At 36.9% G+C, this 14922-nt stretch overlaps 2 protein-coding genes across 8 annotated transcripts in view; one reads left to right on the top strand and one right to left on the bottom strand.

The window, feature by feature from the left end:
- Positions 1-14922, bottom strand: part of LOC126870309 (glutathione S-transferase-like) — a 112629-nt gene that overhangs the window by 96543 nt on the left and 1164 nt on the right. The window contains exons 1-2 of one of the 3 annotated variants that reach the window (XM_050627886.1): positions 5583-5775; positions 1819-3323 (exon numbers count right to left, since the gene is read on the bottom strand). The exons of 1 other annotated variant lie outside the window; for it this stretch is intronic. In XM_050627886.1, coding sequence (XP_050483843.1) covers positions 2362-3132 — 771 coding nt within the window. In that variant the 5' untranslated portion in view covers positions 3133-3323; positions 5583-5775 and the 3' untranslated portion in view covers positions 1819-2361. Of the gene's footprint in view, positions 1-1818; positions 3324-5582; positions 5776-14922 lie in introns of those variants that run through there. One more of the 3 variants, XM_050627887.1, reaches the window with a different exon arrangement.
- On the top strand, positions 3-10721 carry LOC126870315 (glutathione S-transferase-like). Of its 5 annotated transcripts, XM_050627903.1 has the most exons (4): positions 8157-8268; positions 9237-9372; positions 9684-9851; positions 10109-10721. In XM_050627903.1, the coding sequence occupies exons 3-4, from the start codon at positions 9707-9709 to the stop codon at positions 10414-10416; spliced, it is 453 nt and encodes a 150-aa protein (XP_050483860.1). In that variant the 5' UTR covers positions 8157-8268; positions 9237-9372; positions 9684-9706; the 3' UTR covers positions 10417-10721. The 5 variants fall into 5 exon arrangements, 4 of the variants coding, with proteins under 4 accessions (XP_050483858.1, XP_050483857.1, XP_050483860.1 ...); XM_050627901.1 differs by lacking the exon at positions 8157-8268 and adding an exon at positions 351-527 and having other exon boundaries at positions 9237-9851; XM_050627900.1 differs by having other exon boundaries at positions 8156-8268; positions 9237-9851.

Below are 14922 nucleotides of genomic sequence, written 5' to 3'. Positions count from 1 at the left end.
ATATATGTAGTGGTATACTGGTCATCTTTTTTCCACACGTTTTTAGCTTTTTAGCTGTTTGTGTATGGGCGCCTAATCAGCCAATCAGAAATAGCCGGTATTCTATGAATCCTTCTCTTCAATGCTCGAAGAGCTGGATATTTATCCAAAGCTGATGCCCCAAACATATACTCGAAATTTTCAAGGTCCGCTGCAAACACGAAGTACGCCCATGTCGTCTGAAAAAAGGTTTGTATACATTTATTTTGTACCTCCTCTATTAAACAATTTTTTAATTTACCTTGAAAAATGTGAAAAATCGAACTCTTAACTAAAGATCACAAGCTTTTTAGGAAGAATTTGGATTTTTATTTATTGTCAGAATTTAATCTTCATTCTCTTTGCTTTCTTCAATATTGCCTCAACAAGTTCCTGTGGTTCACGATACTTGAAATATATACAATGTTACCAGCGTGGAAATTGTCTTGGAAACTTGGAAAATCTTTCAAGAGGAACAACATTGCTAACTGAGATTCGAGAAAGGAAAGGTAAGTAAACCCTTGCTTCTACTTAGAGCTTTTTTATTTACTTCTGACGAGTAAAGTACTGTTATTAAAATTTGATTAAAAGTACCAAGAATTTCGAGATATAAACAACCATTTGTGGAAAGGTCAGGAGAAGCAGAATTATCGAATAAACGTTATATAACTCTTAGTGATTAAGTAAGAGAAGAGAAACGAGAAAAAAGTCTTTTATCTAGGTCTTAATAAAGTATACTATATTTATCTCCATATCAAGAATAACAACAAGATATAAACAGTCTTCTAGAAATTGAGTAAATATTACATAATTACATCTTGAGCAATATTTTGCATCTTAGCTTTTGCTTAATCATTATGATAATCTTAAATATCTGTAAATTCTTCACAGACTCTTTGCATCTTCTATACAGGTATCTCATGATCATGTGATAACACACAGGAAGAAAAATAGAGGAAAAAACAGCGTAAAAAAAAGTTGCGTAGGAGTATCGTCGCACTACATCATTCGACAATTGATGCACGTCATGGCGATCGTCACGGTTTAAAGCAGGCCATCAAAAACACGTTTGTTATCGTACGGAAAAATCTGCGACGTTCCAGCTGTTCAGGTGCATCGAATTGTGAATCATCGGCGGTACGAAGCAAGGCGAGGGGCGTAAATAGAGAAAGAAGAGAAGAGAAGGATTCGCATAAATGATAAAATATAATCGTTCGTTCCTCGTCGATGGCGGATGGATGGCTTTAATCGTGGACGATATCGATACGATTATATTTTATACATTTGAAACAAATATAAAAGACGAGCAAAAACCAGAGATACGATCGTTATGATATTATTCAATCGGTAGCCTATTTACCTCGTTTTTTGTTCACCTTCTCTGTCTAGTAATAATTTTTCGATTCGACTGGCGTGACGTTACGTTGGCGGTGTAGAAACACGATTTTAAACACCTGCGGATAGTTGCATGAGTTTCGAGCGATTCCATTCCCTTCGATTTATATTTATGCGATCAACGCGCGGATCGTTAACGCATTATGCAGACAGCAGATGTTACGTAATCACACATATCGTAATTGGAAATTAGTAACGTTATCGCGTACCAGGATCTTCCTGTCTTTGATCATCGAGTAACACTTCGTTGTCCTCGCTCCTTCCGCGGATAACCAGCGTTTATCATATAGAGACAGGGATTTGCAAAGAATAAAAGTTGTAGAACGTTGAAAGGCGTTGAGAGAAACGTGATGTTATCCCGTTATTCGTTAACGCAACGCAGTTAAAAAAAATCCCGTAGGAAGATTACGATAATAGATAACCTGAGTCGAGTGTTTGTCGGGGGATCTAAAAGATTCTTTCGAGTTGAGCGTCTGAGATTGCAGAGAAGAAAATTTGGAAGCCATCGAATTCGTGATGTCGATAGAAATCTTCAGTTGGAATCGTTGTATCATAACGTAGTCTGCTTATTGTCGATAAGACTTTACTAAACTAAAAGTGACTACTAAAAGTTTCTATCCTCTAAATTCTATCTACGATTCTATAATCTAAAAACTGACTTTTGCAAACAAACTGTAACATTCGCTTAACGGAAAGACATACGTATCTTGTTTGTACTCGTCTTTTCACAATGAATTCTTGAACGTCTGTCTCTGTGGTGAGACAAATGCAAAGTCATCTCATCAGTTACTCACCTTGCTTCAAATTGCTACGATTGCTATCGGTTTGGATACTTGCGATTGTTTCGTTATGGCTATATTCGGCTCTAGGTTGCAAGGCTAGGGTGTTGTCCTGAAGTTCCAGAGGGGCCCCGGCGTCCTTTCGTCTCCGACTCGGCCATCCTGACACTTACACGTCCTCGTGTGTGGCCTGCTGGCTTAGTCTACCCGTCGGGGCTTCCACCACGCAGGCATCGACCCGGCGCTCGTCCTCGGGGCAATGTTTTTCTTCTCGCCGCGATGGACAGCGAGACGCGATGTGTCCCGGCATGTGGCAGTGAAAGCACAACGCTTTTGGTGGAGCAGCCGGTCGGCTTTCCTCCGGGCGTCGAGGGTCCTTCTTCGGTTCCCACTTCGCCCTCTTGCGGCATTCGAATGTCGGATGTCCGTAAATACCGCAGTGGCCACACCTGGTCCAGGGGGCGGGTGATCTGCCTCGTTTGTTTCCGGAGCTCGCTAATGACCTCCACGGCGGGGGCGTTGGCCACTCCGTGTATAGGAAGGGCTTCATTTCTCTTTGGAATTGTTTCACCGACGTGATGTCACTCGTGAGCGCTAGTCGTTTAAAACGTTCATCGCGCGAGCCCAGCAGATGGAGGGCGGTGGCGGCGAGTACCTCTTCCCTGGTTGAATTTCGCCACTTCGACCCCAGGAGGGTGATGATACGATTTCCGTACGCTCCTGGTGTTTCGCCGTCCCGCGGTAGTTCCTCGGCTACCTTGATTAGCGACGCGGCTGCTACTTCTTGGCCACCGAAGTGCGCGGCGAATTGTTCCTTAAAATCTGGCCAGGTGAGCTCGTCGCCGTTCATTATCTGCGTAAGCCAATACGCTGCCGGACCCTCTAGGGCACGGTTTAGGGCAGAATACAGTGCGCTGTTTTTCAGGGGGTGGTCGCTCATGAGCAGGCCGAGCTCGAGTCACATTCCGAGTCCGAGCTCGAGGCGCCCTCCCGGCCAGGACTCGCGGGAGATTGCGATTCCGTGTTGGAGTTCTCCATCGTCCGGTCGCGGGTGGGGTACCTTTATTGTCGATAGTGACACTAGTGACGAGGGTCTCAGGCTTGATAACGAATCCGCGGCCAACGGGAGGACTATCATATAAAAAGCAACAGGATACACGAAATAATATAATTCTGACTAGGACAACATAAACGCAAGAAGTGTTGATATTGAAAAAAATATTTAATTTTGTATATAAATATTTTCATATTTAAAAGAGTTTCCGGAAGCAGGAAGATTTACAAACAAATAATATCATAAACCGAATGTTTCATGATCCTTTTCTAATTAGAGTGTGTGACAGCATGCGAGAACGTTTCTTAAAAATATGAGTTATTGCAATTACTTAATCGCAATTATAAACGATTAAGACCTTCTCACAACGAGGCAATCTATCCAAAGTATAAAACTCGTTATACTTGATGAGAAAACAAATCTCTACTTAGGTTTCATTTCGTTTCATCGCGTTCATAAAAAGTGAATTTGTATGAACACATCGTGCAATTTAGTAATTAGGACCGTTGATCTCGCTGCAACATAGATGGATAGAAAAAAGCCATTTAAAATGATACAACGTCGGGAAGACAATTATGAAAATTATAAATGGAACACAAGATAAAATTGTTTAAGATTAATTCTTCTTTTTTTTTTTTAATCGCGAGTGTTTGCAAACGAAGTTTCAATCTGTTTACAATGATAGCAATGAGAGGAGAATGTCTATGAAAGTTATAAATGCGATATTGAATAACATTTCTGCGAGTGGGTTTGTTTTTCGTTACAAATGTTTTTTAAACGAATCTGCAATCTGTTGGAAACTACGGAACAGTAACGGGACGACTGATAGGGAAATAAAAAAGATCGCGTTTTGTTTGAACAGACAAATCTTTGAAATCTATTCGAAAGTCTATTTGAAATGGTACGAGCTCGAAAAGAACGGTGAATACTATAGAAGAAGGATTAATTAAAATTCTTATTAATCTGTACGCTTTGTATATTAAATACCTTGATCGATGCCAAGATAACAAATTATTATACAAAACAGTGAAGTATCCACGTCTGACATTAATATTGAGTATTACCATTACTGTAATTTAATTTTTAACCGATCCTGAAAATTCCTTAGAACGTAAAAAGTATAAAATGTTACTGTGCATTTCAAGATTAAATGCACTGTAATTTAGAAACAGTTATGAAGCGGAAACAAATAATTTATTCAGAATAAGAATTCTACGTAATCATGTTAAAAAAAAAAACGTACTTATAACGCGTTTAAACTCCAAATATGTAAAGACAATAAGGGAAAAAAATTAAACGAAGAATCGTATTTTTTGTAAATTCACACAAGATTTTATCCAAAAAAAAATTGGCTTGTACCAATATTTTTATTTGTCGTTGCAAGTTACGAGGGTATTAAAAAATTGGCCACGAATGGACCAGAGATAAGAATTTATCAGACTTGCTCGTGTCATTGAAACAATAGCATTCTTTGGCTTTTATGTAAATTCCAATAAATTATGATAATGTTCGTGGAGACATTATTGCTACCTATTTTATCTGTCGTGATCCAAATTGATTTGTGGCTACGTATATATATATATATATATATATATATATATATATATATATATATATATATATATATATATATATATATATATATATATATTTGTATTTTCTTTTGTTCTTTCTTTTTAATTCATGTGATCTGAGAATTACATTTCTGAGAGTTCGGTGAAATTCGATGCTTTATTTTTATCAGTAGAATCTTCCTTGTCATTGTCAGAGCGCAGACGTTTACGCGTTTACGGAAAGTTTAAGGATACAAAAATACAGAAAAATGTAGAAAACATGCAAGAATATGTAAAATATCGAAAGTACAGTACTTCTAATAATACTTAGTAGCATGCTTACAAACAAATTTCTTTTGTATTTCTTGAAATTGCGTAAAGATTCGCGGTAATTATCGGATTTTTGTCCTCTTTTATCTGCTTTTTTTATTCGCAACTTATATGAGATATGAATTAATATTCAACGACGTGCGCTCTGTGCCACGAAATGAATTATCTCGCGTTAAGACTGCGGCAATTCTTACGTTTGATATTTCATTTAACGAACAGCCGCGCGTTCCTGAGTTTAAAAACCGCCACTCTGAACTTACGCTGAAAATAATATCAGGAAAAGCGAACGAGAGATGATTAGAAAGAAAATGCGAGGAGCAGTGAGGGGGATATTACTAGACTGCGCTTTTTTGTGCAAGTATAGCAGGATGTTTGGGAGTGTAAAATTTTAACGAATGCGTATAATATGAAAAAATATATGAAATATCCAAGGTATAGTTTTATTAAACTTACTTTTTATAATGCTTCGTAGGTAAAACAATTTTCTATCCAGATTCCACTTTCTCAATTATATTTTCAAAAATGCTCGATAAGGAGTATGTTACGACCGTTCGCGGAGGGACGCGGTCGCGAGGAAAACGCGTCAGCGAGAGGCGTAAATTCTCGCTACGATTCGGTGAATCGACGCCGCGAAGTAGTCGTTCCCCTGTTTCGGTTAGGATAACAGAGGTGGTTGATATGAATATGACACAGTAGTAAGTTATATTTCACCGTTTATTCCACAACTTATAACGAGGATAGTTACGCTGATGCGTACGTACGAGATGAGCGAGTGACTGATCTGCGGGTGTGTATACCCGGTGGAAGGATGTTGACCGTTCGAAGGATGTAAAATCAGTACTGTTTTGGGAGACGATGCTGTGTCGGAGGAAAGCTAAGGATGGGTGTGTCTAGCGCACGGGACCATCGGATTTGATGATGCCGATGTTAGTTAAGAGAGTGAGGGAAATAGGCTTCGTTGTTAATTGGTTAAACGAAGGGTCTTAGCCGCCCTCGAGAGAAAGTGGTTAGTGGGAGGAAGGTTGCAGCGTACGTGAGAAAAACTAACCTTCCCTAGTTAAGCCGTGGTAGACAATAGTCTTTGGAAATTCTTCGGAAACAGACGTTTGTTTGATTTGAAGGACCTTTTCTAGGAAATCTATGAGATTTATGGAAAGCACTTGAAACCATGGAAGATACGCTGCGAGTATCCGAAGACATCTGGTTGCCATATTGCCCGCGGTGTGTGGCCTCGGCTAGGTAGAGTGTTACGCGACGTAACAGAGTACAATTTTCTACCCAGGTTGTACCTTTCTAATTATATCTTCCAAAATTCTTGATAGGTGAAACAATATTCCACCGACGATTTACTTTTTTAATTGTATCCCCCAAAATATGGACCTGCTTAACGTTTAGATATTATTATTTTTTTCGTTGTTACTTGATACGGCTAGCAATTAAATAGTGAGAATAAGAAGAATTGAAAGTGCCATTTTCGAAAAAGAATTTTGGTTTTAAATTGGAAATTAAATTTGGTTTGGACATATATGACACAATTTGTATGGACAATGAAGAGTACGAATCTACGAATTTCGAGGTAAAAGTATTGATATATGTATCGATATTTCTAGTCGTTACAATATCTCTAATCAATACAAAGTTCTAACTGAATGTTAGAATGTTAAACGTTAAAATGTGTATCGAATCGTTGTAATTCCAAAGATGTCAATTGATGTAATGTAATAATAAAGTATAAAGTATAATAAAGTATAAAGTATAATTTCGTCTGTGGTATAATCTTTCTATTCCATTTTGTTACGTCGCACCGCGAGCAATATGGCAACCAGATGTCACCGGATACTCGCAGCGTATCCTCCATAGTTTCAAGTACCTTCCATAAATCTCATAGATTTCCTAGAAAAGGTCTTTCAAACCAAACAAACGTCTGTTTCCGAAGAATTTCTAAAGACTATTGTCTACCCCGACTGGACAAGGGAAAGTTAGTTTTTCTCACGTATGCTGCAACTTTCCTCCCACTAACCACTTTCTCTCGAGGGCGGTTAAGACCCTTCGTTAACCAATTAACAACGAAGCCACTTCCTTCACTCTCCTAACTAAAATCGTCACCAACAAATCCGATGGTCCCGTGCGCTAGACACACCCATCCTTAGCTTTCCTCCGAGACAGCATCGTCTCCCAAGACAGTTCTGATTTCACATCCTTCGAACGGTCAATATCCTTCCACCGGGTAGGACACACCCACAGATCAGTCACTCATTCATCTCGTACATATTCTCAACGAGAGAATTGATTGTAATTTCAACAAATAAATAAAAAAAAAAATCTCGTACATACGCACCAGCGTAACTGCCTTCGTTATAAGTTGTTGGAATAAACGGTGAAATATAACTTACTATACTGTGTCATATTCATTTAACCGACCTCTTATCTCAACCGAAACAGAGGAACGACTACTTCGCGGCGTTGATTCACCGAATCGTAGCGAGAATTTACGCCTCTCGCTACTGCGACTGCGTCTCTCCGCGAACGGTCGTAACACATTGATCGACAGAAGTACTAAACTCTAATAACATAAATTTATATATTTTCTATTTCCCAGCCACCAGTTTTATAGATTTTTCTATCTTCTGTACTACTTTTATCCCTTTTATTTTTTCTTACATGAGATTATTGTAAATTTAATATCATTTGTTCGCAATATTTGTTATTTATCTTTCCTTGAATTTGAAATTTCGCGCTTCAATGTTGTGTGTTGTTCGACGTTTTATCGAACGATGTTTATGGAACTAGTTTATGAATACATACATAATCATTAAAGAATCTATAAACCTTACTAGTTTGTTTTTACTAAGTTTTGTTACAGAAAACATGTTCTCATAAATTTTCAACTTTAATTTATGGAAATTTATTAACCTTAAACTATAAAATCATTCAATGAGTCTTTCCGGATGTTTTTATGTAGTCATAATTTCACATATCAGCACAGCTCCACCAATAGGATAAGAGTTACGTGGAAGCAACAGGGGGGAAGAAGAACATATATTGATCTAAAGGTTATTTTTGTCTCATTCAAGTTTCTGTTAACCGGCTTGGAAATTTCCTGTGCTTGTTTCGACTTTGAAGTCTTAAAAAAAAAATTGTAAGTAAATAGTATATATATAGTATATATATCCTGAGTCAAAGTTTCTCTTTATAAATAATAAACCGTTTAAAAACTATATTTTGTATGTTTTTTCCTTATTCATAATTAAATAATAAATATGAAATACTTCTACAGAAAGCCGACATCCTTCAATTAACCGAACAGCAGATGATTTAAAAATTAGTAGTTGAAAGAAATAAATGTTATTACATGTTCATAATTGATCGATAAATTTAAGTATACAATTAGAAAATGTTTCTTCTTTATTGATAACTAAATAATACAGATAAGATACAAGATACTTGTACGAAAAGTCGGCGCGTCGTTCAATTAACGGAACAGCAGAGGATTTGAAAATTAGTAGTTGAAAGAAATAAATGTTATCATATGTTTATAATTGATCGATAAATTTAAGTATGCAATTAGAAAATGTTTCTTAAGTTTGGAAGAATATATAATCATGCTGAATGTTTTGTAGTTACGAAAGTTGTATACAAACATACATTGTACATACGACTAGTAATGGTACTAAATTACTGTTAGAGGGTCTTGGGTGTATAGAACCATATGGTTAAATTAATACTAGAGATAACGAATCGTGCGAATGTAATTAATATTTTGAAATGCGTTGTTTGCATTAATTGATAGTTTTCTTATAAACTTTTTTATAAACAATTTCATTGCTATAGAAAAAAAAATAAATGCCGGTAATATGTCTATCCTACTTAAATAGAAAGTGCAATATTTTGTTATAATATTTGGCGCAAGTTTATACATTATTACATCCAAAAATAATATTCTTTTTATATCTAAGCTATATTAAAATATAAAGATACAAATAGCTATGCGAGTAGTTAGTAGTTGATGCTTTTTACTTAAATTGTCTTATACTTCATAATTTGTAATAATATAATTCTTGTCATCAATGATTCTTTGTTTTTACTTTGTATATATTATACTTCCAGGAAGATGCCGCTCTATAAATTGACTTACTTCCCAGTTACGGCATTGGCAGAACCAATCCGTTCTTCTTCAGCTATGCTAGTATTCCATTTGAAGATGAACGTATCAAAAAGGACGTCTGGCCAGAAATAAAGCCCTGTAAGCTTAAAATTTAAAGAAATTCTGTTTCTTAAATCTCATCTTTCCTAATTTAACTAAAGTAGCTAAATAAAGTAGAACACAATTATGCAGAGTATAACAGAGATTATTGTTTACTCTCCATTGCTCTATAAGATATGTGGGAGAACAATAGGTATTGTTAAGGAGACAATGCCCTTTGTTTGCTGATAAATTATCAATAAATTAAATTATATCTTTCCAAAACAGATAACAGGAAGCTAGATATTTAAGAAGCATCATAATCTGTTTGTTCGATAGAATCTTTGATTCTATTAGTTGTATGTTTTTAGTGACTCCTTATGGCCAGCTTCCTATGCTCGTAGCTGATAGAAGGAAGGTTGCTCAGTCTACAGCTATTTGCCGTTACTTAGCCAAACAATATGACTTAGCTGGAAAGACTGACTGGGCAGATCTTCATATTGATGCCACTGTTGATACTATTCATGATATTCGTCATAGTGAGTATCCAGTGCTGTTTTGCATAAATCTTATGAGAATCTTGATAACAGATAGTACATATCTGTTCAGGTATTTATTAGTTGAAATCCGATTTAATATTTGATTTAATCGAACGATACACGTATGTCAACAATACAAGACAAAGGATTAAAAAGGATTGTAATTCTATCTTCAGTATCATTTAAATTTCGCACAACACTGTATTCAAATTAGTATAACATTAGCGAATAGTATTTAACTGAAAACAAATTTTCAGAAATTGCCGCCTTCCACTATGAGGAGGACGAGAAGGTCAAAGCTGCAAAACGCAAGGCTGCTGAAGAGACGCTGCTGTTCATTTTAGAACGTTTGGACCAGCAAGTGAAGGAAAATGACGGCTACTTCTACGATGGTACTCTCTCTTGGGCTGATTTAACATTCGTTGCTCTGCTCGATTATTTGAACTTTATGTACAAGTCTGATCTGATCGAGAATTACGAGAATCTGAAGCTGCTGGAGAAAAAGGTCCTCCTTCTGCCCAAGATCAAAAACTGGATTGAGAGACGCCCAGTTAGCGAATTCTAAACTTCACGATTGCTTATGGTTTTATAAGCGTTTAAAGATTACGGTCTTAGTGTGTTGAGAGAATGAAGAACGAATCGTGTTGATGGAAGTTTGTACGGAATATACTGATTGCTTTTAACATTCATTAGTTCCAGTTATTACCGATATTTTTGTCATTTAGTTAGGGTTTTCCCTTTAGATTACGTTGTGATAGAGAACTATTATTTGTGTATTCCTACAGAAACATACGAACTATATAAACTGTTGACACGATGTTGTGCTTTTGTATTATAGAGATAATAATAAAACCATCAAACAATCATTAATTGTGTTTTTTATTATATTCATTAAGAATTGAAGATTACCTCCTTGGTGATCTTGATAATATCGTATTTTACAAATGTTGAACAAAAAAAAATGTATGATTATTTTATTCAATACATTATGAGGGTTGCTTTAAAAAAATACGAGTTACATATTTCTTTGAAAAAAGCATGAATTTTATCGATACAATAATGTTCTTCTGTTATCGCTTTAAAGTTGAGTACTTCGTTGATTACACGAGAGAACTCGCCTACAGCAAACAAGATACGACCGTGTGTAAAGTAATTAATCTGTTTGCTCGTTGCTAGCTACACATAAGGCTTGCGTAAAAAAAGATATGCATTTCAGTTCAGGCGGAGAATTATGTAGGAAGTCATTTCGTCGATCAATAACTTAGTTAATAAAAGATCAAATTTTCATGTACATAAATGTAAGTAACGTTCAAGTATTAATCATTACATACAATTTTTGTATAATTCGATATCTTGGTCACTTACATCTTACAAATGATATATAGATAATATTTATGAGATACATTGGAGTTATCTTTTAGTTAACGCCATTTTTTCTTGTTTTCTCTGTACTTTTACTATTCTTCCAAAAATATCAAAGGATCGATGACTTCAAATTAAACTAGAATTGCTTCGGTATATTGTCAATCAATGACTATTTGTATTCACATCTATATCAAAGGAAAACCGATTGCAAAATTAATTACCCTTGCAACTCCGCAATCTGAAACTATGTGTGATCGACCTTGAAGATGACAAATCTCAATGTTTGAAGTAGTACAAAAAGATGATAATTTAATTTCGCTTTATCAAACTGTACAAAATTTGTATACACATACAGAAAAAAAACGGAGTTCAAACATTAATCAACATGAATTATCGGTTATTATTGCTGAGTAATTATTAGGATTAGAGTTTTGGAGTATCGATCGTATCGAGTTTTAACTATCGGTTTCCGCAATTTATTGTTTTTCTAAATTATGTCTAAATGGTATCAGTTTTTGAATATTTTATAGTTTACACTCCAACATACTGACGTAAGCTATCGAAAATAATTGTAAATTATGCAATATCATTTTTTTTATATTTCATAATCTAAATTTTAATCTATTTTTTGTATTTAACATCCCTTTTTTATTGTTCTTGTACGTTCTTCAAAAAATCTTAATTTTTTTTTGGATAAAATCTTGTGTGAATTTACAAAAAATACGATTCTTCGTTTAATTTTTTTCCCTTATTGTCTTTACATATTTGGAGTTTAAACGCGTTATAAGTACGTTTTTTTTTTTAACATGATTACGTAGAATTCTTATTCTGAATAAATTATTTGTTTCCGCTTCATAACTGTTTCTAAATTACAGTGCATTTAATCTTGAAATGCACAGTAACATTTTATACTTTTTACGTTCTAAGGAATTTTCAGGATCGGTTAAAAATTAAATTACAGTAATGGTAATACTCAATATTAATGTCAGACATGGATACTTCACTGTTTTGTATAATAATTTGTTATCTTGGCATCGATCAAGGTATTTAATATACAAAGCGTACAGATTAATAAGAATTTTAATTAATCCTTCTTCTATAGTATTCACCGTTCTTTTCGAGCTCGTACCATTTCAAATAGACTTTCGAATAGATTTCAAAGATTTGTCTGTTCAAATAAAACGCGATCTTTTTTATTTCCCTATCAGTCGTCCCGTTACTGTTCCGTAGTTTCCAACAGATTGCAGATTCGTTTAAAAAACATTTGTAACGAAAAACAAACCCACTCGCAGAAATGTTATTCAATATCGCATTTATAACTTTCATAGACATTCTCCTCTCATTGCTATCATTGTAAACAGATTGAAACTTCGTTTGCAAACACTCGCGATTAAAAAAAAAAAAGAAGAATTAATCTTAAACAATTTTATCTTGTGTTCCATTTATAATTTTCATAATTGTCTTCCCGACGTTGTATCATTTTAAATGGCTTTTTTCTATCCATCTATGTTGCAGCGAGATCAACGGTCCTAATTACTAAATTGCACGATGTGTTCATACAAATTCACTTTTTATGAACGCGATGAAACGAAATGAAACCTAAGTAGAGATTTGTTTTCTCATCAAGTATAACGAGTTTTATACTTTGGATAGATTGCCTCGTTGTGAGAAGGTCTTAATCGTTTATAATTGCGATTAAGTAATTGCAATAACTCATATTTTTAAGAAACGTTCTCGCATGCTGTCACACACTCTAATTAGAAAAGGATCATGAAACATTCGGTTTATGATATTATTTGTTTGTAAATCTTCCTGCTTCCGGAAACTCTTTTAAATATGAAAATATTTATATACAAAATTAAATATTTTTTTCAATATCAACACTTCTTGCGTTTATGTTGTCCTAGTCAGAATTATATTATTTCGTGTATCCTGTTGCTTTTTATATGATAGTCCTCCCGTTGGCCGCGGATGCGTTATCAAGCCTGAGGCCCTCGTCACTAGTGTCACTATCGACAATAAAGGTACCCCACCCGCGACCGGACGATGGAGAACTCCAACACGGAATCGCAATCTCCCGCGAGTCCTGGCCGGGAGGGCGCCTCGAGCTCGGACTCGGAATGTGACTCGAGCTCGGCCTGCTCATGAGCGACCACCCCCTGAAAAACAGCGCACTGTATTCTGCCCTAAACCGTGCCCTAGAGGGTCCGGCAGCGTATTGGCTTACGCAGATAATGAACGGCGACGAGCTCACCTGGCCAGATTTTAAGGAACAATTCGCCGCGCACTTCTGTGGCCAAGAAGTAGCAGCCGCGTCGCTAATCAAGGTAGCCGAGGAACTACCGCGGGACGGCGAAACACCAGGAGCGTACGGAAATCGTATCATCACCCTCCTGGGGTCGAAGTGGCGAAATTCAACCAGGGAAGAGGTACTCGCCGCCACCGCCCTCCATCTGCTGGGCTCGCGCGATGAACGTTTTAAACGACTAGCGCTCACGAGTGACATCACGTCGGTGAAACAATTCCAAAGAGAAATGAAGCCCTTCCTATACACGGAGTGGCCAACGCCCCCGCCGTGGAGGTCATTAGCGAGCTCCGGAAACAAACGAGGCAGGTCACCTGCCCCCTGGACCAGGCGTGGCCACTGCGGTATTTACGGACATCCGACATTCGAATGCCGCAAGAGGGCGAAGTGGGAACCGAAGAAGGACCCCCGACGCCCGGAGGAAAGCCGACCGGCTGCACCACCAAAAGCGTTGTGCTTTCACTGCCACATGCCGGGACACATCGCGTCTCGCTGTCCATCGCGGCGAGAAGAAAAACATTGCCCCGAGGACGAGCGCCGGGTCGATGCCTGCGTGGTGGAAGCCCCGACGGGTAGACTAAGCCAGCAGGCCACACACGAGGACGTGTAAGTGTCAGGATGGCCGAGTCGGAGACCAAAGGACGCCGGGGCCCCTCTGGAACTTCAGGACAACACCCTAACCTTGCAACCTAGAGCCTAATATAGCCATAACGAAACAATCGCAAGTATCCAAACCGATAGCAATCGTAGCAATTTGAAGCAAGGTGAGTAACTGATGAGATGACTTTGCATTTGTCTCACCACAGAGACAGACGTTCAAGAATTCATTGTGAAAAGACGAGTACAAACAAGATACGTATGTCTTTCCGTTAAGCGAATGTTACAGTTTGTTTGCAAAAGTCAGTTTTTAGATTATAGAATCGTAGGTAGAATTTAGAGGATAGAAACTTTTAGTAGTCACTTTTAGTTTAGTAAAGTCTTATCGACAATAAGCAGACTACGTTATGATACAACGATTCCAACTGAAGATTTCTATCGACATCACGAATTCGATGGCTTCCAAATTTTCTTCTCTGCAATCTCAGACGCTCAACTCGAAAGAATCTTTTAGATCCCCCGACAAACACTCGACTCAGGTTATCTATTATCGTAATCTTCCTACGGGATTTTTTTTAACTGCGTTGCGTTAACGAATAACGGGATAACATCACGTTTCTCTCAACGCCTTTCAACGTTCTACAACTTTTATTCTTTGCAAATCCCTGTCTCTATATGATAAACGCTGGTTATCCGCGGAAGGAGCGAGGACAACGAAGTGTTACTCGATGATCAAAGACAGGAAGATCCTGGTACGCGATAACGTTACTAATTTCCAATTACGATATGTGTGATTACGTAACA

Source organism: Bombus huntii, chromosome 10 (genome assembly GCF_024542735.1).
Source record: "Bombus huntii isolate Logan2020A chromosome 10, iyBomHunt1.1, whole genome shotgun sequence".
Classification (NCBI taxonomy): Eukaryota; Metazoa; Arthropoda; class Insecta; order Hymenoptera; family Apidae; genus Bombus; species Bombus huntii.
The sequence above is the reverse complement of the archived record's forward strand: the minus strand, read 5'-3'. Positions and strand labels throughout refer to the sequence as shown.